Below are 27,732 nucleotides of genomic sequence, written 5' to 3' on the forward strand. Positions count from 1 at the left end.
GAGATCTGAGGCTAGAAAATGAAATGGTTTACAGGAAAACAAACTTTTCATGTGATTAATATCTGCCATTTGTTGAAACAAACTTTTGAGCCTTTAGCTTCTGCTACTGAAGATCTAAAGTAATGAAGCCACTCACTGATTCTCAGCCGGCTGGAACTAACAATTGCATTCAGAACAGAATTAACAGTTCTGGTTGTTAGGGAGTTTGGGTTATCTACAGAAATGAGATAGAGGAGGTCTCCTTGACTGGAAAAAAAAAAAAAAAAAGAAAAAGATATGGTAATGTTATAAAGATATTTAGAGTTATATTTCAAGCTGACAGCATTCTAGCAGAAGGTACACTGTCATTGGGAGGAGGTGGAAGAAATCCTAAAACTCTGCTTTCTAAAGAACCACTCTCTTTACTGGAGGCTGAAACGTGAGCTGATTTTCACATAAATTCACTTAATTACTTTAATGCTTCAAAGTCTTTAAGACAAAAACTTTATATATGACATCAAATTATACCACACTCAGAGATTCTATTTAGATTTGTTTAGACACTTGTATATTTATCACGCTCTTTTTTTAATTAAATTAAGCTACTTAACTTTCTTGGCTCATTTTAAAATGTTCTCTTCCTCTCCTTTAAGACCCCTTGCAGTGTTTTCTAAATTTTAGCATGATGTGTCTACACATAACGAGGCTTAGTCTGATGATAGCTTCATATCCATACTGAAATAATCTTTCACACAAATTTGTTAGGAATGGAAATGTTCAGAAGCATAGACTTCATCTCTCTTACAAAAGGCCAAGGCAAAAACTTGTGTATCATTAAACTTTCAGAATAGGAATGAGAGGTATGGAGGATGGATGCTGACTATTTGTGCTTAAGTGAAAGTCACACCCCTTAAGAAAACAAAGCCTGGCATTAACAAAGTTCTGCTTCCTTCCTGAAGCTTCTTTTCCCCTTCTGCCCTCCATGTCCCATGCAGGAGGAAGTACACAATGTTGCACAGTTTTCAGAAAGCAGTCAGCAAACGCCTCTCAAAGGCACAACTCATGTCTCTCAAGTTCAGCAAAATTATACTAGAAATATTTCAATTTCATATGCCTTAAAACTTACTTTCCCACAACTCATATACGGTACTGAAGGCTCAGAACTGAAGCTGAAACAAAAATACGTATTACCTCCTTCAACAGCTCTTCCGCAGTCATCTCACAATTCGCTGACACAGTAACAAAGAAGTCATTTGCTTCTTTCCCCCTTCCCTCCTCCCATACATCCCTACCTCCTCCCAGCTGTTTCTGGTTGCTTTCATGCAGACAGTTTATGGTCACCTCACTGTTAAAAGTCTCAGCACCCCATATATTTATCTTTAACCACTAGGAAGAGAGGGTGATTCAGTAAGGCTCCCATTTGGTGTCTAGTGAAGGTCTTTCATGCTCTGTCCTGCGACTATACAGGCAGGATAGCTCTGTAATGTAGCACAATGTTCAGTGGTATGAGTAGTCTCCCAAGCTATAGCGCCAATTTCAGAACATCTACCATAATATTTTTTTTAAAGATGCTCAACAATGCAGCAGTTACAAGTTGAATTAACCCACATATAGAAGGTGAAAGCAATTTCTTTAGCTACAACATAATTGAGAAGTTTGGAAGCCACTTTTTAAAAAGCAATATGTTAAGCAGTCTCCAGTAGTCAACCCTGGCTGATAAACCCTGCTGATCTCTATATTCTTCATGCTGATTTATAAATTACTGTTAAATTACTGACCACAGGGACCCAGAAGTACGTGTCCCAGTACTACATGGGAAACCTATTTCATAAACCTTGTGCACAATTATGGCAATTCTAATCCAAGTTTATCACAGGGTTTTATCATTGTTTTTATTGTATTCATTTTCTTAAGTCACACAAAATATGACACCCTAACCCAAGAACAATGAGAAAAATAAATTAGATTAACATGTTGACCAAAAATTTCACTGGTAGATTCTGTGTGTAAGTTTTAGATCGGGAAGTGACTTGCGTTTGCTCATTCATGCTCTTTCTCCTCGCTTTAAGACCAGCAAGTTTTACTCAAATTACATGAAACTTCTAGGTATTTGGCACATAAATCTGTGAGACAAGCTTTACAATCCCAGACACAGATTCTATACTGCTAAATGGAAAGAAGGTCTAACTCTTGTATTCTGGTGCTCCTTACATGATGTTTGCATTCACTCAAATGTTTACATTCAAATCCAGATGTTAGCCTTACAAATTTGCAACTTCAGTGTAGTCAGTTTACTCACTACAAATGCTTCAGTAGTGAAACAAGAAAGCAGACCCTTCCTCCCTCAGAAGGAGTTTGCTTTAACATAGACTAACTGAACTACATGTAAAAGTGAAACTTTTCTGGAGCATACGCACTCAAAACCTTGCTGATGCCCACAATAACTGCATGTGGATATTAAAAATGCATTATTTTGCACTGAGTGAATTGATATAGTATGCCTATTTTTCTATATTAGTGTGTGATAAATATATCTTTAGCATCTGACAAACACCTGTTTTTTTATCTGACTCTGAGCATAACACAAGCATAGAGAAAATGGTCAGTGAACGAAAAAATAATTGTACCCAATAAAAGCAGTAGCAGCAGAGCTGACTAACATGAGACAGCATCAGGCTTCAGGCAAACTGAAGATACGCTTTTTGCACACAGCTCTGAATTACACAGATGTTCTCTTCAAGAGAAGAAGTCTTGTTGGAGATGACTTGTACTATTAAAAACCTTTGAGGGGTCCCCTTCTTGAATAAGGATGCAAAATCCTTCCTTATCAGGTAATCCAATATGCCTCTGAGCACACTCGCATTTGTGTTGGGGAGAGTTCAGACTATATAGTGTCATGCATGGAGCAATAGACAACGTTTCTGAAACATTGCGAAGGGTTTGGAGTACCTGGGATGTGGTCAAGGGTGAAACACAACCTCTGTTTCTCATATCCCAGCCCAGTGAGGTTTGGAGAGTCCTTAAATCTTGCTGATGTGGACAGAAGGTAAGAACTCCCACTAGGTCACAGGAAGGAGACCTCAGCTACAGAAAACATAATCAAGCTACTCAAGTTCAAGACCAGTTTAGCATAGGCCTCCATTAAACTATACAGTCAGAGCCCTTTGCCAAAAACAGAGTTAAAAGTGAAGGGTTTTTTCTACAGTTCTAATATTTACAATTATTTGTACATATGTACATATTTATATATTTATTCATACTTGGATGATGTGACATTAAAGAGATAATTTATAATTTACAAATGAAACATTTTAAAAATGTATAATTATACCATGAAAAAACCTTTTTTTTATTGCTTGCCTTCCAGCCTTACGCTCACAACCAGACTATTGCACACATCTCCATGTTACATGGAAGATCTACATTTATATATAAATATGTATGAAAATAAGGATATTTTTATTTTAATGTTCTGAGTAAAGTGCTCATTTTTAACTACTGTTGATGAGAAAGGTTTAATCTGACAGTTTAATTAGAGGGACTTCAAGGGATACACACCTTGTCCATGATTCTCCCTTTCATTTATAACTTACAAAATGTCTTTATTTTACCAATGTCAACTCTGTCTTAGCTATTAATTCTATTCATAATATGCATTTGTGACCTTGGCATCTATACTGTCACACAAAGTACAAAACAGAATCACATTAAAAGCAAAGAAAAAGCAAGAAAATAAAACAGCAAATGAAAGCAGTGTTTCTCTTTGTTGTTTTTAGCACATTTCCATGTCTTAAGATACTCTTTTATTTGATTTTAGAAATATTTGTACAACTTTGTTAAACTCTGAACATACCTATTTTATGCACTATACTCAAGTACTGTACAAAACTGCAATAAATGACACTATACGACTACATATGTCTCTACTAGAAGACATCATCATAAAGGTGTATCTTTTTTGAAAGGTCAACTAATAACTGCTAATGTATATGTGAATCAAAATATTTTTGATTGGCCAAGTATACTAAAATCTAAATACAGTACACAGTTATTACTTATGTCATGATTTACCAGGCCTTTAGGGGCATAAAGAATGTTTGCAAAGGCTCAGACGAAAAACAATTTTACTTATCAGTATTAAATATTCATATAAAATTGCAAATGGCAACTCCAATTTTGTTATATTTGTGTATATGAAATACAGTTGATACCTACTAATGATGCATGACCTTTTATTAAAAAAATAACATTCAAATCTTAGCAAAACCATTTCTAGTATACAAAGTTGTTGTAAAGTTATGTCAGCGAAATGTAAAGTTGCAATTTACAAAAGCAGCAGTAAATTTTATTATAAGCACAATTTCCTGAACTTAAATCATGGTTCTTGTTTCCTCTGAAAACAACGCTTTCTGGGACAAATACAGGTAAATATTTTAATGGCAGGTTTTAGGGTAACGTTAAGCAAGGAAAAAGAGTGTATTATATTACTGATATACTTAACCCTGAAAAATTTCTGAGTGCTTTTATGGACCTGACAATAATCCAATTAAGAACAAAATCAAAAAGCAAAAAAATCCAACTTTGCTGAACCAGACAACCTGGCTTAGCAACATGAAATAAATAAAGCAGTGAAAAGAATAAGAGTTTCACTAGCGGAAGTTGGTTGATATTGGAAATTTGATTAACACTTGCTTTTCCCTGAAATCAATTAGAAGAGTTTAATAACAACTTCAAACAGGACAGAAGTAAGAAACTTGTGACTTTTGCCATATAGTAGTCTTTACGACCTCTTCAGCCTAACTAGTATCCAGAATGTTTGTGAACAGTAGAACTGTATGACCTCCGTACTCTGTTATGTACACGGGTACTGCTATTGTATGAAACAATTACACTTTTTTAAAAAAATCACTTTTTTTAAATGACAGTTTATTTCATTAAAGTAGAATTAGTTACTTTATAGAAAAATATTTTAACTTTAAATTAAAAAAATACTGTTCCTAAATAATTATGTAGGATCATATCTTCATTTCATTGTACGGAGAGAATATAATTCTGTATATTTGAATCCTAGTTTAACAGAACTCCCCTGGGTATAACTTTTAAAGAGCTGGCTATATTTGCCATGGGTGCCATCTGTTTACAGACCCATGAACTAACACTGTGTCCCTCCTTTGGAGACACACAGATAAGACATCTATATACACTCTGTACATAATGGTTCACAGATTAGCAGTTATTAGTCGTACTGTACATAGCAAACAACCTATCTGATTAGAATGATGCTTTAAGTCCTCAGTGCAATTCAGCTTTTAGGTTGATGGCGCAAAGCCAAGTAAGACAGGCTCCCTGTTTAAATATGTAGCCCAATACACTAAATTAAAAGTACCAAATAAGACTGGAAACACTATTCTAGACATTCTGTCAATTTTGCTAACACTGTTGAATGTCTTCTTTGCTTCCTGTGGCTTCGCTTCTGGTTTTGCCTTGTTGGGTTCTGCAGTTGTAGCACTCTTGGAGATGGTTGGTAGCACTGAGTCCTTGGTAATATTTGGAGCATAGTTGGCAACAGCCACTGCATAGGCATTGTTTTTCTTAATGACAGACGCTTTTTCTTTTTTCTATTAGAAGACAGCATGAAGTTAGATATTTAACGTGTACGTGCCAGAATAGACTTAATAAAACATCATTTCAAATGTAAAAGAAACAAATGAGTCTGTGTGAGTATGTTAAAATAAATACCAGGAATACCATAATGATAAATTCAAATATAAAGACAGACACTTCCAGTCTATCCAGAAAGAAGGTACAAGTAACATAAGAATGGTCTAAAAACATGGACTTTTGCACCATCAAATACCCTACTGAAGTTATATGAGAAAGGGTCTCTTACTGCAATTGTAGGGATAACTGGAAAAGAGTTGATCTTTATCTAGCTGCTTTGTATCTGGCTCCTTACAACAGAGTCACAAGATCTTGAAAATGTTCTCCGTTAAGAGAACTAGAAGGAGTGAATGGGCAGACTGGGAAAAAAAATATTACCTGGCATTGTAATAAAATGAAAATTAGGACATCTTTCCCACATAAATCTAACATCACTATTATTGCAACATCTCATAACATACCACCAATGAAATAAAGGAATTTCGGTAACGGTCTACATTTTTAAGAGACTCTGGAGAAATATGTGTGTGTTTACATGTATATAGACACACATGCACAGAGGTCAGAAAGAGACTGCAATTAAGAGAAAGAAGGACTCAGTCTGCTAGTGTCAGAAGGGAGCTGAGAACTAGCCCAAGAACTATTTCTGTTTTTCAGAAATTATTGTTTAAAAAATGCATAACAGTGATGAAAATAGGGATTAGAACCTACAAAATAACAGAAGGTAAGAAAAGCAGGATGGATCGACAAGAATTTGATGAAGTTCAGCAAAGGGAAATTTAAGTCCCGCATCTTGGGAGGAATAACCCCATGCACCAGTACAGGCAGGGGCTACTGGGCTGCAAAGCAGCTTTGCAGAAAAAGCCTGGGGGGTCCTGGTGGACACCAAGCTGAACACAAGCCAGCAATGTGCCCTCACAGCAATGAAGGCCGACAGCCTCCTGGGCTGTATTACAAAGAGCGTTGCCAGCAGGTCGAGGGAGGTGATGGTTGCTCTCTAATCAGCCCTGGTCAGACACATCTAGAGTGCTGGGTTCAGTGCTGGGCTGCCCAGTTCAAGAGAGACATGGACATAATGGAGTGAGTCCAGTGAAGGACCACAAAGATGATTCAAGGCCTGAAGCATCTGAAATATGAAAGGCTGAGAGAGCTGGGACTGTTCAGCCTGCAGAAGAAAGACTCCTGGGATACCGATACCTCATCAATGTATATAAATATCTGGCAGGAGAGAGCAGAGGACCAGACCAGACTCTTCTCGGTGATATTCAGTGGAAGGACAAGAGGCAATGGGCACAAAGGGAAGTACAGAATATTCCACATAAACATACAAAAAACCCTGTTTTACTGTGAGGGTGACTGAGCCCTGAAACAGGTTGCCCAGAGAGATTGTGAAGTCTCCATCCTTGGAGATATTCAAAAAACCGTCTGGACCTGACCCTGAGCAACTGTCCCCAGCTGACTCTGTTTGAGTAGGGGGGTTGAACTAGACAATCTCCAGAGGTCCCTTCCAACCTCAGAAATTCTGTGTTTTTACAGGATTGTGTATGCTTTCAAATGGCTAAAGTCCACCCAGTGGCAGTCCAATGGAGAGGCTATATCTATAAACAGATACAGGGATGTATAGGTAACGAGTACTGGCTTCAGTTCTTACACATGTATAGGCACACATACTAGCTCTGCAATGAGACTGTAATGCTATAAACGGGTTCATTGCGTTGCAGCAATCCCAAACTAAGGAACTTCTAATAACCTACATAAAAGAATGGAAGGATTTCAGTTTCTCAGGAAGCAAGGCTCTCTGTATATAAATTAGAAGCAGACAAATAAGTATTAGATTCAGTCCATCTCTTCCACGAAATACAGAATTAAACAGATGACGAAATGGTTAACTTCTGCCTCATATAAGAAATCATCGGCTGTTGTATTGGTTTGGTTTGGTTTGATTTTTGATCTATTAGAAGTGGCATAAGTGAGGGAACTCTGGTGACTTTTCCCATATAGGTGCATTCCAATTTTTTACTTCCATTGGGAGGCATCTACCCAATTTCTAATTTTGGTTGCCTTAAATACCTTGTCTCAGGAGACGGTGTCATGTAAAAAGAAAATCTGGGATCGGGTAGGAATTCAGCATTGTTCCTTATTGACTGGACTGTGAGAAAGGGATGATCAAGTATGTAGTTTGTCCCTGCACCTGTTTTGCTGTGAGACAAATTCCATGTTGACAGCACTTAGATGAGAATTTCCATATAACATGAACACAGATAACTGTCACTGAGGAAACATATTTCACTTTATTTGGTGAGGAATAAGCCTGACTTTAGGTGCACAGATACATTTGGCAAAAATAAGAGCAAATTACGAAATGAAGTTACGAGAGGAACACTCTGATCTGTAACTCCTTCCTTTCAGACACGCTCAGCGTATTTTTGAAAGGAATCTGTAATACCATTAATGAGACCTACATAATAAAGATGAATGATATTTTTGTATGAGAAACTATGAATATGTTAAAAGTTTCACTTTTTGTTAAGTAAGTTTGAAGAAAATGGAGAACTGAACATGTCAATGGTATATAAATCTTAAAATGGAATGGCTAATTTTGTCATTCCTAGGGAAGGAATACCACCTAGTTGTTAAACATTATCACAATGCCAGGGCAATGTGCCAGTCTGAAAAGCTTCACTTGTGACATACTGATAAACTTGTAGTGATTCAGTATCTATTTCTAGCAAGAGGGAACAGATCCTGAAGCTATGCCCTTCTGGAAGCCACAGGGAATTATAAACAATGTACTCATTTCCTCTCATTTTCCTTTACCATTAATTGAACACTTTGCTGCTTTATGCATTGTGCTTTACGCATTCAAAGTGCTGAGAAACCATCAGATAAACTTCGCTTCACATCTACTACTGTCATCTAGGAAGGAAATAATATTCTATGCTATTTGAAGGAAAACCACAGAAATCAGAGTATTCTTTGTCAGAATAAATCCTTTTCCATTAGTAGAATCAGGGCAGGACAAAATTAAATAATCTAGTAAATCAGTCAAAATAACAAGTCAGCTTTAACATTTGTTCTGTGTTATTAAAACTGTAAACCGTAAAGCCTGACACAAATTTAGGCATATCACCAGTTCATTTTGTTCACGAAATAAGAAATTCTAGCAGTTTAAAAATTAATATACATTATATCTTTCTATAATCTTCTTCTTATTTCCTACTCAATTGGACTAAATAATACTAAAGTGATCAACCAATATAATCTGGATTAAAATTTCTGAATACCCAGGTAAATAGTTGTATCTGAGGACTTAAGAACAAGTCAGACAGTTCCCAACATAAAAATCAATATGCTTGATAACTAAATCTGGATTATTGAGACCAAGTGAGTTTAGCGACATCAGAGCAGATATATTTTTCTTCAGGACAGAAAACACATCTACATTCTTTTGTTTTAAAGCATTATGTATTTTTTTATATAGTCACTTTTATCAAAACAGCTGTTTTAGTGCGATTGACTGGAAACTGAGTTATTTCCTTAGGACTTACCTTATCATTCACTACACTTTTTCCATCCCAGGCCCATCCTCGTTTTGTGAAATAATTTACAGTTGCAAACTCAATTAATGCAGAGAATACAAATGCATAACAAACAGCAATAAACCAATCCATAGCTGTTGCATATGCTACTTTAGGGAGTGAATTTCGAGCACTGATGCTCAGTGTTGTCATTGTCAACACAGTTGTTACTCCTGCAAGGGGACAAAGAAACAAAACATCAACAATTTTACTTAGATTTTGAATGTCAACAAAAATACAAACCAAAAATTATTATGGTATATTTTTGAAAGACACAATGGAAAATTTGCTTGTCTAAATTGGTGACGAACTGCCAGAACTATATTAAAGTCTGCATCTGGAGTTTCCTTTGAAGTATTTTAGTTCAGTTTTGTTGTCTAAACATCCCTTTTTTAATCAGCTGAAGATTTTACTTACAGGAGATAGATAATACTTCATATTTTTTATTTAGCTATCAGGACAGGTAAGGGACAAAATTAACAATTTCTTAATGGAATCATAATACTTTTCAGCATTACAGTAACAATGATTAATATATTAATGTTTGGTGGCTGGCATTACTGCAGTAGCTGCAAGTCTGGCACCCATCTTTACTGACAGTATCACACAAATTGAACACTGTATAAGAAACAATGATTTTTTTTTAATCTTTTTTTTTTTTTTTTTTTTCTTCCAGTAGCTGTCTCACTAACCATTCAGTGACATAGTTGAAAACATAAACAGGTTAAGTTTTCATTCAGGTATCATGGATTTTTTCTAGAACATCATATTGCTTTGAAATGCTAGATGATTATAAGTGCATATAACATATCAGAAAACAAGACTTGATGATTCAGGAAGATTGTTCTTTCACTATGGCAGTTATTAAAAGCACTTTATAGTACTTTGTACATAATGAAGACTCAGTAGGAAGCCAAGAATTATACTGCTAAAAATCAGAAAAAAAGATACACAGGAGGAAAGGAAGAGAAGAAAGATCTACAGGAGGAAAGGAAGAGAAGAAAATTTTTCTGAATCAGATTTAGCCAGAGCCACAAATGCAGCCTCCATTCCTTAAGTAAACCAGTTCTCCCACCTCAGGCTGAATCACACTTAGACAAACTAAACTATTCCCTTGTGGCACGACGTTAAATACGTCTCCAGAATGAAAAGCAACGCAAAGTGATATACTTGGCACAGATCAGCAAACCTACACTCCATTATGACAGGCAAAGGAGATGTCATGGCAGAAATATTAGTAACAGCACATCACAACTTCAACAACTACACATTCCTAAAATGTAACAGGATTCCCAAGAGAAAGTAAAGTCATTCTCCCTAAACCAGATCCTCCACTGCCAGGAATCCATCAGCTGGGTTCTGCAGGATCAACCTAGCCCAGATTTTCTTTCTGCTACAAGAAAAGCATTTTTATTCACTGTATGAGAGGGAAGGGAGGCAGCGATTACACCTACTCAGACCTCTTCAGGCTTTGCAATTTCCATCCTTCCTGTAAAGAATCTCCATCTCTGAGGGTGCTATAAAGGATGACAGAGCAAAGCTAAGTGGACTCAGCCTCGGCGCTGCTCTCCCTTGATATGCTTCCAAAGGCCTGTGCAGCAGGGAAAACAAGGCACGGAAACATCCTGCTGAGTCACACAGTATCCAGACACCTTAGCAAACACAATTCTCTAATTGCTATTTTTCAGCCTCCATAAATTAAAGTGGATTTGGTCGTGACACTGTTGGTATCTACTAGCCTACACAATAAAAAGGAAGCACTTATCATACTGTATTGCATGAAAAGGCGTAGACAATGTATTTTGTAAAGAACTTATTCCCTCCTAACACTTACACAACATATGGCTTAATTATTTTCAGCACCTCAGGGAAAAGGCAGTCTATCTTACCTTTAAAATTATCACATGCAAATTTTAACACCAGTCCTGAGCTGCAGATAAATCATTTTAATTATACAGAGGTATCAGTAAAGTGATTGTTTCTCAGAGATAAAGTGACCTTATCCACATGTAAATATATACAGTTGTTAACATACTCTTCTCTTTAAGTCTTACCTTTTAGAATAAACTAGTCTTCTGGAAGCCCCATTGGCTTCTTCAGAAATCTAATTTAAGATTAACTGCTGACCTTTTCTAGGCTCAATTAAAACATCAGGAATTTATATCTTGTATCTTGCTATCAGTTGGCAATTTCTCTAAAAGTTCAGCAAGTCACATCACTTTGTGAGCTAAATGCTAATCAAACAGCACATTGTCAGACAATTGCCAATGCACTTTCATGTATTCCTTCACTCTACAAATTTAGTGATGTTCAAGCTACCACAGCCGTTAACAAGAACTGAGTGGGAAAAAATTGGACAGAAAATTTAATCTATGGTACCTGTCAGTTTAGTAATCTCTAGTATTTTTATACTTGCTATTCTTATTCAGTCAAAAGACATGATTTTGCACATTATAGTTCATTTGAAAAATCAGTATTACCAAGTCTTCTTATGAAAAAGGACTGGATGGAATTAACCTGCCTCCTTGTCACTGTGAAACCTGAGAGGACTGAAAAATCGTAAACATGGAGGAATATGGTCAACTTGTAAAACAAAACACATTTCTTTCACAAAGATTAACTTAAAACCCCATCAAATCCATAAACTGATCAGATCAAAAACATTTCTCATTGCATTATCTAATTCATAACACTACTGAACTAAGATTGGTATAAAAAACAGTGAGTAGATTGTCCCCCTACAATGAGGCAGTCAAAATACTAGAGGAAAACAATCTTCTACCCTCAATAACAGACTACTCGGAATGGCCTAAATAATTTAACAGGCTATGTAAAGACTGCATCATATCTCAAAATGATGTAGAAAGACCAGAGTTTATACACAGGTCAAGAACTATCTTCTACAGCTCAGCATGCAGCAGATTCGGCACTGAACGGGCGCCAGAAGGACATGGACAGCTACCATTTTGTAAGAAACCACATGCAGTCATCCGTTTGTCTATAAAAAGGATACAAAAAATAAACCACTGACATTTCCAGCACTTTATACCTGACAGTAAATATACCCCAACATCACTACAGCTTTTGTTCTCAGCACTGCATGCCCATAAAAGCTAAATATCTTCTATCACTACAGGTTTATCCATCCAGGCCAAGACTGGAGCTATTTGATTGTGTAGGATTTTTTTTTTTATGGTGCCGCTTTTGAAATGGCATCTGCTCACTGGAGAGAGGATATCCATCTCCAGGGTTGTAAACACGACACTTTCCACTGGCACTGAAGTTATATGTGGAAAATATCAGTTATGCCATATTTTGGATTCCAGGACAGATGGATACCATTCAAGATGTGTTGAAAGTTAGACAGCCACCTTCGGGCAAACAATTTCTGTCAATCAACGGTACAGGGCACTGCCATGCAACAGCAGAAGAGGTAAACTTGGAAACTGGAAACGCCTAACTGAAAACATACAGTGGAAATTAGAGGAGCTTGCGCATAAAGATTAAAATCTGTCATGATGACTAGTTTATGCCCATGTTTGTGTGCAAAAATCAGGCTACTCCATGACAAAGACAAGTTCTTTCGGACCCTAATTTTACCTCTTGTGTATCAATTGATTTTTCTAATTTGAACAAATTTTAGTCAACTAAATAATGTCCTACCCTTCTCATGTTAGAATGTGGACACGTCCTTTGAAAATGAAAATAAAGGCCTAAATAATGAGTTACCAAAGGACATTTCTGTAACAAAAGAGGCATTTCAGCTTTGCAAATAATTTGTACAAAATGCTTAAAATACATTTCATTTCTTATAATGTCATGCTACTCCTCCCACAATTTTATCTTCTCATCAGAGCACTTTGCAAAGATACACGTGATGGTTGAAGAATATATCACAAAAGGACTGATAAATTACTTTTTTTTTAATTATGAAGCTAATTCCATGGCTCTATTATTTCGCTCTTTCTTTTTTCTTAACAGTAATTGCAAATGTTGTTAGGTAATCAGACCACTCAACCTGGTCCAAAACCTGAATAGATTTATAAATATAAGTAACAGCAGAAAGAAAAGACTGTTGAGCCTTTTACAGAGGTACAGAGTAGTAATTAATTTTATTCATTTCATTTATTTATTATTGGAGGTCTAAACCAAAGCTTAAAAATTCTCAAGATAATGTAATTTTAAAGTATTATACCATAACATTCGGCTACACACCATACTGCTTCTTTTTGCAAATGCAAAATGCATTGCAATTAATACATATGCAATATATATGTATTACTTGAGAATACAATACAAAAGGAGTATACATTGATTCTGCTTAGACACTGGGAAATCAGTATGAACAACCATTGAGAGAAAGACCGTAGAAAACAGCTCAAGTTCTCTGTCTGCCCTTCCCACTAAAAGAACTATGCAAAAGACCAGAGTCTTTTTAAGCAGCATAGGAGGCCAAGGACCATAACATTACCTATTACCAGAAAAAGTAGCATTGAGTCAGTCAGCTAAGCTACATAAACATATTGTGAAGTCCGTGCTCATGTTGCTTGACTCAACCAATATCGAGCAATGGAGCAGAGCTCCTCATCAACTGACAGCCGAGCTAATTCCCAAAGCTGAATGGCAAGTGCTATTTATCCCAGCTCCATTAAAACTCGCTTACCATTATGCCACTATTGGAATATGAGCTAGTGTCTTAGCACACCACTGAGCTGAGAAGACATATCAGTTTGTTTGCAGCCAGCTCAGTCTCTAAGAGCTACAGTTTTCCAGGTATGCTTGCCCAATACCTATCACTAGAGTGTTGTGGCTACAGGTAGCGGAAATTCCCAACTAAGAAATTATAGACTGAAAGTTGTGAGTGGTGAGATATCTCTAAAGGCACAAAAGATAATCTGCAGCATGTGAAAGGAGAAGTAAATACAGTTGAGTTTTTTTTCAACAAAATGGGAAAAGGTACTTTGTATATACAGAATTGTTCAAAAGGAAGGGTCTACGTTATTCGATTCCCATGTGAAAATAACCAGAGAACAAATCTGAACTTTTCTTAGGTTCTCTTTTCTCTAGATGCACAATTAAAGTCCACTTCAAGTCTAAATGGCTTTTTGCTTCAAAAAGTATATTAATCAATATAGGTTCAGAAAAGATATACCAAGAACAAGAAAAATGCAGCGTAAGAAAATGATGATCACAGAGAACAGAATCTTGACAAAAGAACATAGCGATGTGAATTTACAATTGGACAATGTATTAAAAATAATATGACTATTAATTTTTGTTCTTACCTGCTTCGAGTATCAAAGAATATATATATCTAACTACATTCATTTTAACATTCTCATTCCTACTCCTTGTGAGTTTAACCACACAGATAACTGTAGGACTAAGAAAATTAATTTCTGATTTTTCTGTCACCTGCATCTCATGCCACTATTCAAATATATGTGATACTTCTAAATGTTATGACCCATTATTAATGAAGCGAGAATTCAATAAGCTGCACAAGATTAGTTTTGCTAATATTGTTGACGCTAAATGCGTAACAATAAACACATTACTAAATGAAACAGATCGTAATCTTGCACTAAATGAAGGCATTATCAACCAGGCTTATTCCCTTCCGTTAAAATTGCAATCAAATGCTTTTCAAATTTATCTGCTAGAGAAAACACATTCAAGACTTATTTAATTAAAGATGATAAAACTTTCTTCTTCCAATAATTTAAAGCAAGGTTGAAGCAATATAACATTAGGCCATAATTCATTTGGGATAGCTTAGGTCAACAATATTAAACAGATGCCATAAAGGAAAGGGATTAAAGAGCTCAGCTATAAAAGAAGCCTCATTATACCAAACCCTTAATGTTAACCTAGAACTTGAAACTATGTTGCGAGAGAATAGAAAGGGGAAAGAAAAGTGACTTCTTTCGACATGAAATAATAAATGCTAAGTGGTGCTTTGGATAACTGGGAGTTAACGTTTCTTTGAAAGGAGTAGTACTCCAGTAGTTAGTCCTTTCCAGGATCTGGTAGCTCTCAAGGAGGTACTTGAAATAAATTTCTCATTGATTCTGAAAAACACTTTATCAAAACTAATATTTGCTACTTAATCATATTTTAAATATTGATATATTTATTTTACAATGCAAAGATGAGTATCTAGCAAGTGACTAGTCCATATAAAAACTAAAAAATAAGTATGATCAATAAAAATGTAAAGTAAAATCTCCTGCAATTTTTATATTCCCTGCTGGAAGCAGCTTGTTTTATTCCCTTAGCTGTAGTATGGGCTCCATGTGTCACTGGGTGGAGTCGATCTGAAAGTATCACCCAAATGAGACCTCGAGTGTACCTGCCCAGCTCTGGGCAAGGTTAATTCAGCAGAAGTCAGAAAACAGTAAGAAGCAACACACTGACTTTGTTACGAAACTGTGGCTAAATTCACATTTTTGTAACACGTTTAGGCAGGAAATCAGAGGCTATCAGAAATCTCAGGGACAACTGCTCCCAGTAGGTATGGAGAAAGACTGGGAGATTCGCCTGGGGCTATGTGATTAGAGAGGCTGTTGGCACCTTATGCTGACAATCTCAGTCAGGGTGTAAAAAAACTCTAAAAAATAGCTCCTCAGGGGACACACCAAGGCTAAGCCTGAGGTGTAAATGCTGCATGCAGGGTCTAGGTTGCTCCATCAGGCAGAGCCTGGACATGTCTTGCCCCTCTGGGTTCAGGATGCCAGTCTGAGCTGGCCTGGAGGGGATAGAGCCCTGACTGGTGTGTGACATGCAACTCTGTGTGGCAGAAATAAAATACTAGCATAGAAATTGCCATCTCCTCAATATACCCATTGTGCTCAGGAAACAGATTTTAGATTTTATGTCACTGTGTGGTGTGGTTCTGTTCTTGTGGCCACCCTGCTCAGTTCCCTCAAGACATCCTGAAACAGGACACTGTTCATTATCCATGTTATGCTAAATCCCCAGGATAATAAAGTACAGGCTGCTATGCAGATATTACTTCTTTCAAAAAACCTCACCATAAGTTAAACAAAAAATAAATCAAGAACAAGAAAGAGGTATGCAGAAAGGGACACAACATTACAGGAAAATTATCCTAGTGCCTTGTTACTGATTACACAGTAACAGAAAGTGCATTTTAGGAAGAGAAGATGAGAGACTTTTACTGGACAAACCACTTACAGTGTCCTAAATGTACAGGAAGAGGTACAGAAAAGGGCCAAGACAGAGATACAAAAGGACTTGACAGTGTACTTGCAAGGCTTGAAACAGTAATGTGCATTATGATAAGCAGAAATGGACAAATTCACAGAAGATTTTGAAGAAAGAAAAAAAAATCTGCCTGATAACTGCCTGGGAAAGCATGGTCCCACTTCTGGTCCCACTAAAATCACTGACCCATTTCATCTGTCTTCAATAAGGCTTATATTCAAACCTGCAATTTTCACAATGCTTTGTGTGACATTTTCTCTACCAGGAGAGACAGTAAGTGCTTTGTTGTTCATCATACTTAATATGCACTTGAGTCTGGCCTATTTTTTGAAGAGTGCATTGTGTTTACTGATGACAAATCATATGATTTTATGTAGCATTTCTGATGGCTGATTCCATACAGACATTACTTTGTTTTTGTTGTGCTAGTCTCTTTTTATTTAAAAGTTAACGAATTAAAAGAACTTTAAGTGATGCAAATAAGACAGACATTTTTTACTTTACCTTAATGCAGAAGGGAACAAAACCTTAATGTAAGAAAAACATTTTGCGCTGCTGACACTGTTTGCTGCCTTATAGTATGCTGTAATTTGAATTAGTAAGAAAGTTTTGCCCAGACTCCCAGAATAGGTTTCTTTTAAAGAACTGCAGCTCGCAGTGTAACACATTCAGATAATTCAACAAACTCAAATTTAATTTGCTTAATTTACAAATATATTTAGGCATGCGCTTATCTACCATAAGCAACAAAATATTTTGATAATATCAAGTCAAGTAAGACATTTTAGAAAATTATCTAAATTTACTTTTAACATCCTTTTCCATTGTGTGAAAACTTTTTCCTCTTAAAAGAGTAAAGGATATATGGACAGTTCTCTCATATGTGCTTATTTCCAAAAACTTTGGAATTTTCGGGAGATCTGTAAGCTGCAGCTGAAAGCTGTTTGGACTAGAAAGAGTATCCCATTCTACAAATACACTAACTGGAATGAAAAAGGCCTTTACCAAGCAGACTTCAGAAATGCTTCCTAACAGCTTCAGCTGTTGCAAATCAAGCTAATGCTACTCAGTATACTCACCAAAGACTGTCCTGGCAGGTACAGATTCTCTGTTCAGCCAGAAAGACACTTGAGAGAGAATGACAGTCATGATACAGGGGAGGTAAGTCTGAATAACAAAATAACCAATTTTTCTCTTCAAGTGAAAATGAGCCGTCATTACTGTATATTCACCTAGGGGCCACAAACAAACAAACCACAAAGAAACAAAAGGTTATAATCTTAAGAAAGTTCATTTCTTTGGTAAAAGAAAATTTGGTACATTTATGAGAACCAAATGTGCTAGGGTTAAGTGGAACAGAACATGTTTCGTAGTAGAAAGCATTCTACAGAATATAATGAAGCTTTTGAGTACAACTACATCTTATTCCCACTGAACTCCAGGAAAGATAAATGTTCAGGAACTTACAGGAATGGTTGTATGCCCTGACAAGAACTTCAGGCTTATGTGCTTCTGCATATAAGCAACTCTCTGCATTCACACAAAGGCACCCTAAGAACTTACTGTACAGTCAGAAGGCAATCATGGGGATCCATCACAGCCTGGCACATGTAGGAACACAGTCTAGAGTCACATAGAATAATCCAGTGTTTAATGCCAAAAATATGATGAAAGGAAAAAGTGATTGAAACTAGCATACTTCACCATTTAGTAGACAAAAAATGTCATTTACCATATGAAATTAAACAATTATCCAAGTCTTGGGTTACAAACATTAGGATTCGAGATTGAGCTCCAGACAGCATTAAAAAACAACCACTGCGGAGTTCACCTCTGTGAACCACTATTAGTGGTCATTTATGAACTTCAAAGAATCAGTAAAGTGCTGCTATGTGTTACTTCTACCATACATTAACAGACTATGCCTAATATCTCGCATTTTGCAAGTTTTTTTCAGTAGCATTCTAACACCACCAGCAATACCTATGTTCTTTAGAGACAAATGAGTGCCTTTTTCTTCAGAATATCTTTTACTCACCTGTACTTGATTTAACTGTCTCTTTTCCAATTGTTTGGCCTAAAAGATCATACTGATTCAATCTTGAGCCATCTGGTGCCACCTGCACTGAATCTGAAGCATTGTAAGTCCAAATGTATGTTACTTCTGAAGTTGTGTATGCATCTGTGGGAAATAAGATAAAATATTTTGTCAACAATTTAAATTAAACAGCTTACATCAAAACTCATAGAATTAGAGGAGCTACTTATTTTTCAAAAAAAAAAACTCACCCCAAAAACTTAAATTGTTATAGAAAAAACACATTTGGCCATTTAAAATAGCTTTACTGTGCGGTAAATGCCTATTGCAGCATGGGAGCAGGGCACTCATTTGCGATCTTATTAACCGCAATTTATTGCTATTAAAATTAAATATTAAATTACAAACAACATCTCTTCTAGACTGTTAAAAAAACTTGTCAGAGACTAGATATTATTTGTACCCTAAAACACATGGTAAGCCAAATGAAAAGAACAACAATTTGCAAGATTTAGGGGACACAACATTTTGAAAATTCATTCCTATATTGTTCTTACTTTCCATTGTCTCCACTCTCCACTTTGGGAGTGTATTACAAGCATTTTATTATTAGCTGAAATTCATACCTAACTATGGGAAGCCAGGTAGAGTGGCAATGCCCTTAAACTTGTAGTGGTTCTGTGCCTTACCCTGTGCACTCTCTTAAACTGCACTCCTTATCATGGCATCCCTGGAAGTGTTCAAGGCCAGGCTGGACGAGGCTTTGAGCAACCTGATCTAGTGGAAGGTGTCCCTGTCCATGGCAGGGAGCTTGGAACTAGATGATCTTTAAGGTCCTTTCCAACCCAAACCATTCTATGATATTTTTGTGGGATATGCTGACATTAAGCAGGCTGCTCTCTCAGTGCATTGGTGATCAAACATGCATTTAGCCTAGGGTCTATCAAAATAAACTAGAATGAAAGCAAATCAACACTGTATTTTAAATAGCATTAACGCCTCTTCAGTAAGTCAGAAAGAAAGAAAATTGAGTATGTCCTGCAAGTTTTTCCAGTCTAATACCCTGCTAACAAATGGAGTATGAAAGGAAAAGGGTAAACCACTGATGGAGGAAATTGTGTGTTTTGACTGACTGAGACAAGTACATTTTAAGTCTCATACCACAGCTGTAGCAAAGCGAAAAAGAAAAGCAGCATTTCTGTTGGGCTGCAAACATTTTCACTTCAGAAATCTCTGGAGGCCCAGAAAGCAGCTTCTTCATGCAACTAGCCATAAATTGCACGACTAACAAAATCTAGCAGGCAGGCAGCACGTAGAGATTTTTAACACTTCCCTTCTATCTTTCCAGCTTCCCACAAAAAGACCTCCACTTTAAAGCAAACCAGCAGTATTGCCAATTGCTGATTTGTCCCCATTCTCCCCACCGTTGGCTAGACTTTTTGATTGGGATAACGAAAGGCAATCTATTAAGCTACAGCTTCTCCAATACATTCAGTTTGGCTTTTCTCTTATGTACAAAAAAAAAGCCCTGAGACATTCGTACAGGCCGATGATCCTCCTGCAATGTAAGACTAGCAGCATATGAAGAGCCGTGACAAATATATACCGCTGGCAGACTTGCCTCAGCCAAACCAAAATCCTCATGATTCCTGCTTATTTTCACCACTATTCATCATTCAAATTCCATACCAGAATAAAAGCTCAAAAATGCACAGTAGTCTAGAAATGAGTTCCAGGTAAAGAAATAAAATGAGCATGAAGACATTCAAAATGAACAGAAATAAGAGTCCCCTGCATGTGCCAACAGGCTGGAGCACAGGTGACAAGGGGGAAAATGAAAGACAGCTTTTCTAAAATCACATTGCTCACTGTTTGAATTCTCCTGTTTACTAGAAAGCCAGAAACCACAGACAGACAACAAAGAACAAATTAGTACGCAAAAAAAGCCAACCAAACAAACAAATGAAAAAAACCCCAAACAATTCACACAAAGTCTAACGCACCTAGTCAGGAGAGTTGCCAACTTAGGAATGCAAATGAAATCGTACTATACAGTAGCTTCTTGGCATGAGTATCAAGTTTCATTATTACAGGGTTTTTTAAATTGTTTTGAGGTTACATATGAGTCTTTTTCCCGCCCATGCCTTATAAATCAAACATACCTTGCTGTGCACATACATGTAAATATTCGGCTATTATCTTAGGGGTTAGTTAGTTAAGCTGTAGAGGAGCTTTTTACAAGGGTGTGTAGTGATAGGACAAGGGGCAATGGATTTAAACTGAAAGAGGGGAGATTTTGATTAGATCTAAGGAAGAAATTTTTTACAACGAGGGTGGTGAGGCACTGGAACAGGTTGCCCAGAGAAGCTGTGGCTGCTCCATTCCTGGAGGTGTTCAAGGCCAGGTTGGACGAGGCTTTAAGCAACCTGATCCAGCTGAAAATGTCCCTGCTCATGGCAGGGGGGTTGGAACTAGATGATCTTTAAGGTCTCTTCCAACCCAAACCATTCTATGATTCTATGTATTATTAACATAACATAACATGATATAACATAATATAATAATATTTAGGGGGCAAAAAAGGCTCCATGACACAAGTATTATTAATTCTTATGATCTTTTATCTCCATAGCTAAGATTTTCCTCTATTGTGAAAACATCATCAGAAACACAGGCTTGGTTTAATTTTTCTCCAAAGTCCAAGGAAAAGGAATATGTCAGGGTGATGAAGAGTTTGCACTGTGCTCTGACAATGTTCATCTGGTTAATGATGTCCTTAGTGGCAGCACATCACTTGTGTTGTAGCCTGTGATGGATGCAATTAATGTAAAATGAGCCAGAATTTAAAGGTATTAACCGGTTTCCTCAAAAAAACATTTCCTTGCCTAGGCCCAGCAGAGAATGTAGGCTGCAGCCAAGGAAAAAAGGAAAGTCTTTTAGTGTACAAAATCCAGGAAATACATATAATGTGATCCTACTTCACGAAGAAGAAGAATAAAGGCTGTAACATAGGTAAATAAAGTTACGCTGCTGTTAAAATAATACCAGCGAGATCAAAGTCCACCTGTCTGTAACATGCAGATGTGCTAACGAGTGAAATTTTTTATCACAAGACACTTGTTGTTGCCTTCGTTGACTAAGAATGTAAAAACAAGCATCATTAACAATAAAGAGAAAATAAATGTTTCAATAAATGAAAACAAACATTCTTTGAGTCTTTAATCTGCTCCTTAATACTACACAGGCTACATGCACCCAGGTCTGCATTCATCAGTCTGGTTTGTGTGCTGGAATAAAAGCAGATCAGTGCACTGCTGAATTAGGTGAATAGCGTTTATTGTTAAATGGAGCCAAGAAAGCTTTAAAATACATTAGAAGACACAACACTGAAAAGATAAAAGAGATTTCGATGTGTCAGGTTACGAATTTTTTTTAAAGTACTGTCTTGTGTTTTAGACCTCTCATGTAACAACTTACTGAAACAAAGCAATGCTGAGCAATGTCAGATATTCATTAACCAAAGGCTACAGTTCTTGCTATATACTTACAGCTGCCAAATTTAAGTGGGCATGAGTGAGCATCCATAGGGAAGTCCTCCAAGTGCATTGGACATTCAGCTTGGACTGTAAGCCTAAAAGGCAAAAGATCGCTATGCATTTAAGTCAGTTAGCAGGACAAGAAAATCAATTCCACAGAAATGAACAGAGTTCATGCTGATTTAGGAGATGAAACTGAAATGTTATATTAAACTAATTAAAATTTAAATCAGCTCTTGCTTCTTCCCTTTTATGTGTTCCTTCGGAAGGCATCAACTTATCACATCAAAAACCTGAAAGAGTTGACCTCAAAACTATGAGGAAAGGCCATTTAAAAGAAAATATAAATTATGTAACTGCAGGTTGTTAAGAACGGTCATTTTCTTCTCATAATATTCTGAGGTACGTGTGCTATATGGCTTTCAAAGGCTCACTACAAAAGCACATAAAATACACTTAATTTGCCAAACGACTGTACTTCATAGTTTTCTGAATTTTTTTTTTTTACAGTTTGAATGGAAGATGTAGAATGTGCTCTTTCTAAACATAGTGGCTACTCATTCTCCATGTTACTTGTGACTATTTTTATTTATGTATAAGTATGATAGTATGTTAACAATGCATTCACTTTTGCTCATTTTGTGAAAAATTCTCAGCATTATTCCAGTATCAAATATGGGAATTAATACAATAATAAAAATAATTTCAAACAGTTTGAAAAAAGTTTTTGATAGATTTTTTTTTTTAAAAAAAGCTCTGTTTCTCTTCTTATCCTGTAAGTCTCCTCTGAGTAGAGATTTTTTTCTGGATGTCTTCGTTCCTCTTCATCCAGCCTCAAACATCAGCTATGTCCTCTTGTACTCCCAGTGGCTCATAGTCATTGTATTCCCCACTATGTTCTCCCACCCTTTCACCTCAAAACATTCCATATTCCTGTTCCCCCACTTCCCCAGAAAGTTGTTCTGAAGTTAAGGAGGAGAGAGAAGAGTCAGCAAACAGCTGAAAGCACAGGAAAGAACTGTATGAGGCTCTGATATAAATCACATTGTCATTTTAAACAGACACAGATAAAAATGCCTGTTTAAAACCTAGATAATGAAACAGTTTGCACATTAATCTCATAGCCTCGTAAGCAACATACTTACAAGTTATGAATTTATGAACAAGTCTGAAAATGCTTAGCTAATTCTACCTGACATAACCCATCTTATGTTTTTCAAAAAAATTCTTGATAATGGTTTCAAACAGTATTTCTCATTATATATATGATTAGAATACCTTCTGGAGGGAAAGAATTTCAGGCAGTTTATACAGATACAAGAAAAAATATTGATTTGAGCCCAAGCAAAAAATATTATAAATGGAGGTCTCGATTTATTTCCAACAAGCTTTTTGAAACCTCTTCAGCTACCACATCATTCAACATCATTAGCATCTGCCTGTCAGCACTCAGTACTATAAGGGCTTGGGTGTTGTACAGTAAATCAGGCTTCAGGGATGCTGGTATGGCTGTATGGAAAAGATTGCATAGCACATGTTTGCTTTACAGTTCACGTTTTATAACTGGGGATTTTAAGTTTACTTTCACAACCAATCCAATTTATTAAATATAATCAAAGAAAAAGAAAGAAACTAGGTTAGGGGTTTTCGGAAATGCGGATAAAAAATTTCCAAAAATTTCATACAGGTAACATTATTGCAAAAAGAGTAACAGAAGAAGAAATCAGTATTATATAATCGCTGCTTATGTCTATGCATAAATGACGTTATAACTTTTCATAAATAATTTTCTAAGCAAATTTAACACATTTTATGAGCTAAATGTTTATCTTAGCTGCTAATTATCCACAGGTTGCAAAATCTAAAACTTTAAGTAAAATACTGTAATTAGATTTAAAGAAACAGTTACGGCCGAGTAAGATATATTTTCCCTGTAGCTCTTGCTAGAAAGAGTTTGAGGCCTTATTAACCCTTTCTTCTTCCTCTTAATTTTTTTACTATCATTGATCTCAATAATAAATTTGTTTATGGTTTCACATGGTCAGTACAATGGGTGCAGTAACAGGCAAAAGTCATGTAGCAGTTTAATTGTTCTAAGATGGAGTCAGTAAACTTTGAGTATTTTTAACAATTCTTACAGAGTGATTTGCATCTGAAGGTCTCAAAGCACTTTACGCAGGTGCTCAGTACCTTTTAAGACATTATAGAGGTATGAAAACTGAAGAACATGTAGAAAAACTGCTCTAACTCATAATCAGCCAACAGACTTGTAACAGAACTAGAAACAAAACGTAAATTTTCCTTACTTTCTTTCTGCTGGACCAGAAATGAAACAAAGGAGAGTCCTTCTGGAACCTTATTTAATTGTTATCTGGAAAAATCACTTGAATAGAGAGCAGATGACAAGACTTACCTCATGGTGTACAAGAGAGTCCCATCATCCTGGATTCGAAGAAGCTTGTTTGGCATTGTCATATTATGAGCTACTGACTTCTTTCCATTGTGAAAAAATGTGTCTGGGGTCCAAATTTTGCTGGCCATTAAGTTGTTCAATCGAAGAATGTTCATTGGGCCCTTAAACTTTAATCTCTCATCCTTCCATCTCTGACGGAAGAAAACATCTATTGTGTATTCCTGTAATAGAATAAAGATATGGAGATTTTGACACAATGAAACATTAATCTGCTTTTTGAGGGCCAAAATGGAAAAGCTCTGGTGGCAAAAATTCCCTTGGTAAAATTCTCAAGGGAGAACAACCATCACACAAAATTGTATAATACTGAGAATGATAAAGAGGAAGTCAATTTATTAAGGGTATGACATTCTCCTTCACAATTACTTGATGAACATCAAACCCTTCCAATATTTAGATTTCTGTATCTCATACGCATAATATATGTAACAAGGGTAATTTCAATAAACACAGCTGTTTTACATTAAGAACTAAAAAAAAAGTACACAGAAGGATACTAAATAGTTCCTGCAGCAGAGGCACCTGAAGGAGAGTAACCAAGCATTTCAAGAGCATAGAGAATGGCTGAGACTGGAAGGAAGGAAACAAGGCTACCCACAAAGGGTATAATACATCAAGGGAGACTGAAACAATGATTTTTCCAAAGTGAAAAGTAAGGTTCTTTAGTGGTATGGATTTTATTAACAAAAGTACATAGGTAGGGAACAATAGCTGGTGATTAACAGTTGACATACACTGTCTGCTGAACTTTACTCTGATGCCTAATCTTGGGAAAGAAATACAGTCTGGAAAAAAGGATGCAAGCGAAAACAGACTGATGACCTACAGCAGACGCCTGTGCCACCCAGCACTGGGTATCCCATCTGCTGGGTTTCTTTGCAATTCTAAACAAACAAACGAAAAAGATACTGATTAAACATTGATAATGTAACTTCATCAACTAACTTCAAATTCGATCTGTAAATGGAGTTAGTGGTTTGCTAAAGTCAGTACAGCATATAAATTAAAAATAGAGTAGCTTAAAAATTTCGTTGGAAGCAAACCCAATTCTGTGTATTGGCAAATGCTACCTTGGTGCAATTTCAGCTTTGTCGGACAGATGCAAAATGGTCCCATGATTTCAAAACATTAGTATGTTACAACAGTCTGTACTATTGCGACTACTCTGCAAATGCTACAGTTTACATAAACCATTTTGGAGTAAACTGTCTTTGAATGGCAAGTCCTGATAAAATTCAACCAGTATAAAATATTAAAGTGATTTCAATGTGAAAGTAATTTCAAGGCACTTATCAGACCCCATCGCTTTCTGTTGGCTCCCTTGTGTGCTGATTAACAAGGCTTAAGTATTTTCTCAGTCAATCATATGGTGGTACAAAAGGAGTGCTGAGTAGACAGAGATAAGCCATAGCCCTTCTCAGCACCTTTGGTCTGTGAGCCAAGGAGCTGCAAGAACCTTTTCCAGGTCAGGGCCAGAGGCTAAGATGAGTATGTGGAAAAAAGGAAAGAGAATTCTGTTACCTGAAGGAGCACGGCAGGAGCGGGAGAGAAAGTAGTTGCCATTTGGAATTGTGACAGGAGAGAGATCTTTTTGGAACTATGTAATGGGATACTTATACACGAACCTGACAAAAACCATGAGCCCAATTTTTAGCTATATCAAGGTTTAAACTACTACAATACAATTTTGTCATTTTTCTAATTGAAATTATAGTCACTCAAACACATATTAAATAAAACTAACACTACAGTACACCGAAAATTAATTTGCTTAGGTTTCTTTAATGCCAGTTACTATTATCTCTAGTAATATTTCAGTAAATGTGTCTGTGAAATACAAAATTATGCACTTTCAAAGAATGTATTTCTTTGGCTTTATACCTGGTGATTTACTGTCTCTCATCACTTCCAGAGACACTGCCTCATGAAGTAATCTGCCCGTTTCTCTATGACAGATCACAGACAATTGTCCTGCTTTATTTGCTGATTTATATATTGCTTTATTTGCTAAATATGATGTTACTTAAAATCCCATTTATAAATTCCAAGTTATCTATCTGTTTAGTTGTAGACCAGGGAAACACATAAAATCGTGGAGGATCAGGAGCAGCAGGAACAGTGTGCCTGAAGCAGGAGGAATATATGAAATCTGGCTAGAAATACTAGGTAATTCAGTGAAAACAACTGCCCTGAAAGCCTTCTTGTCGTTTCCGTTTGAGGGGCTTTGCCAATAAATCATTGCCACGTATGAGAAGATTGATGTTTGAGATGAAAAAGTGGAAGGAAGCTGCTGAGGGATTAAGACTTTGAAATCCCACTGAAATTCAACCGAAGTGATTGATAAGTCCTACAAGTTCCTTTGACAAATATCCCTACACATAAATGACTAGAATATAAATCTTAAGTTTTTGTAATAAAGAATTTCAAAGGTCCCGCTTCTTGACTGTCTTCTAACATATAAAAAGAAGAATTACAGGAGATATAAAAGAGAAAAAAAGTAGACATGAAATGCCACTAAATCAAAACAGCAACGTTTCAAAAAACACCTCATCTGATGCATGGCAACTGCTCAGGAAGCAGAATAAACAGGAGAGAATCTGAGCTGCAGCCTTGAAAGATCCCACTGACAAATCTCTGACTGTTCCACAGGTAATTCTATCTCTCTACTGTAATTTTCCAACCAATTCATGCTGGAAATCTTTATTTTCAGAACATCCTATTAGAAAGATGGAAACAGGGAATAAACCAAGGTTTGGTATGAATGATCATGAACACCACCTCCTTCCATTCACCACAACAGCAATAAAATCTCACATCGTTCTTAAATAACTTATCTTTCTACAGAGCTCAATGCATTTTTCAAATGAAGTACTGGGTTCTCGATTTTGTATGAAGGAAAACTAAGGCACTGAGATGAAATTAACTTGTCCCAGTCTGTTTACAAAGTGATTATGAAAAGCAAAATGCAATGCATGCCTCTTGCATCCCAGTGCTATATTCACTGGTCCAGTGTTCCCTCCCGAACCAAATTTATTCTATTTATGATCACGAATATTCCTATTATGAATACCATACAAAACAAATGAATAAACAGGAAACTATTAAGGTAATTTTAATATAATCAATGTGATAAAAAGTCAGCATTTATCAAAAGATGCTACATGCAGATTTTGTAACTATTTCCTACTCCATATACGTACCACTTTGTGGTAAATGCTGTGTAATGTTTACTTTCCAAGC

At 36.3% G+C, this 27,732-nt stretch overlaps 1 protein-coding gene across 1 annotated transcript in view; it reads right to left on the minus strand.

Moving 5' to 3' along the window:
• Positions 1-5,288: 5,288 nt before the first annotated feature.
• The window catches only part of GABRA2 (gamma-aminobutyric acid type A receptor subunit alpha2), a 58,172-nt gene continuing 35,728 nt past the window's right edge, over positions 5,289-27,732 (minus strand). The window contains exons 4-9 of the mRNA XM_009989947.2: positions 24,433-24,653; positions 22,032-22,114; positions 18,484-18,627; positions 17,525-17,677; positions 9,189-9,391; positions 5,289-5,597 (exon numbers count right to left, since the gene is read on the minus strand). Coding sequence (XP_009988249.1) covers positions 5,289-5,597; positions 9,189-9,391; positions 17,525-17,677; positions 18,484-18,627; positions 22,032-22,114; positions 24,433-24,653 — 1,113 coding nt within the window. The remainder of the gene's footprint in view (positions 5,598-9,188; positions 9,392-17,524; positions 17,678-18,483; positions 18,628-22,031; positions 22,115-24,432; positions 24,654-27,732) is intronic.

The sequence above is a fragment of the Tauraco erythrolophus genome, chromosome 5 (assembly GCF_009769465.1).
Source record: "Tauraco erythrolophus isolate bTauEry1 chromosome 5, bTauEry1.pri, whole genome shotgun sequence".
Classification (NCBI taxonomy): domain Eukaryota; kingdom Metazoa; phylum Chordata; class Aves; order Musophagiformes; family Musophagidae; genus Tauraco; species Tauraco erythrolophus.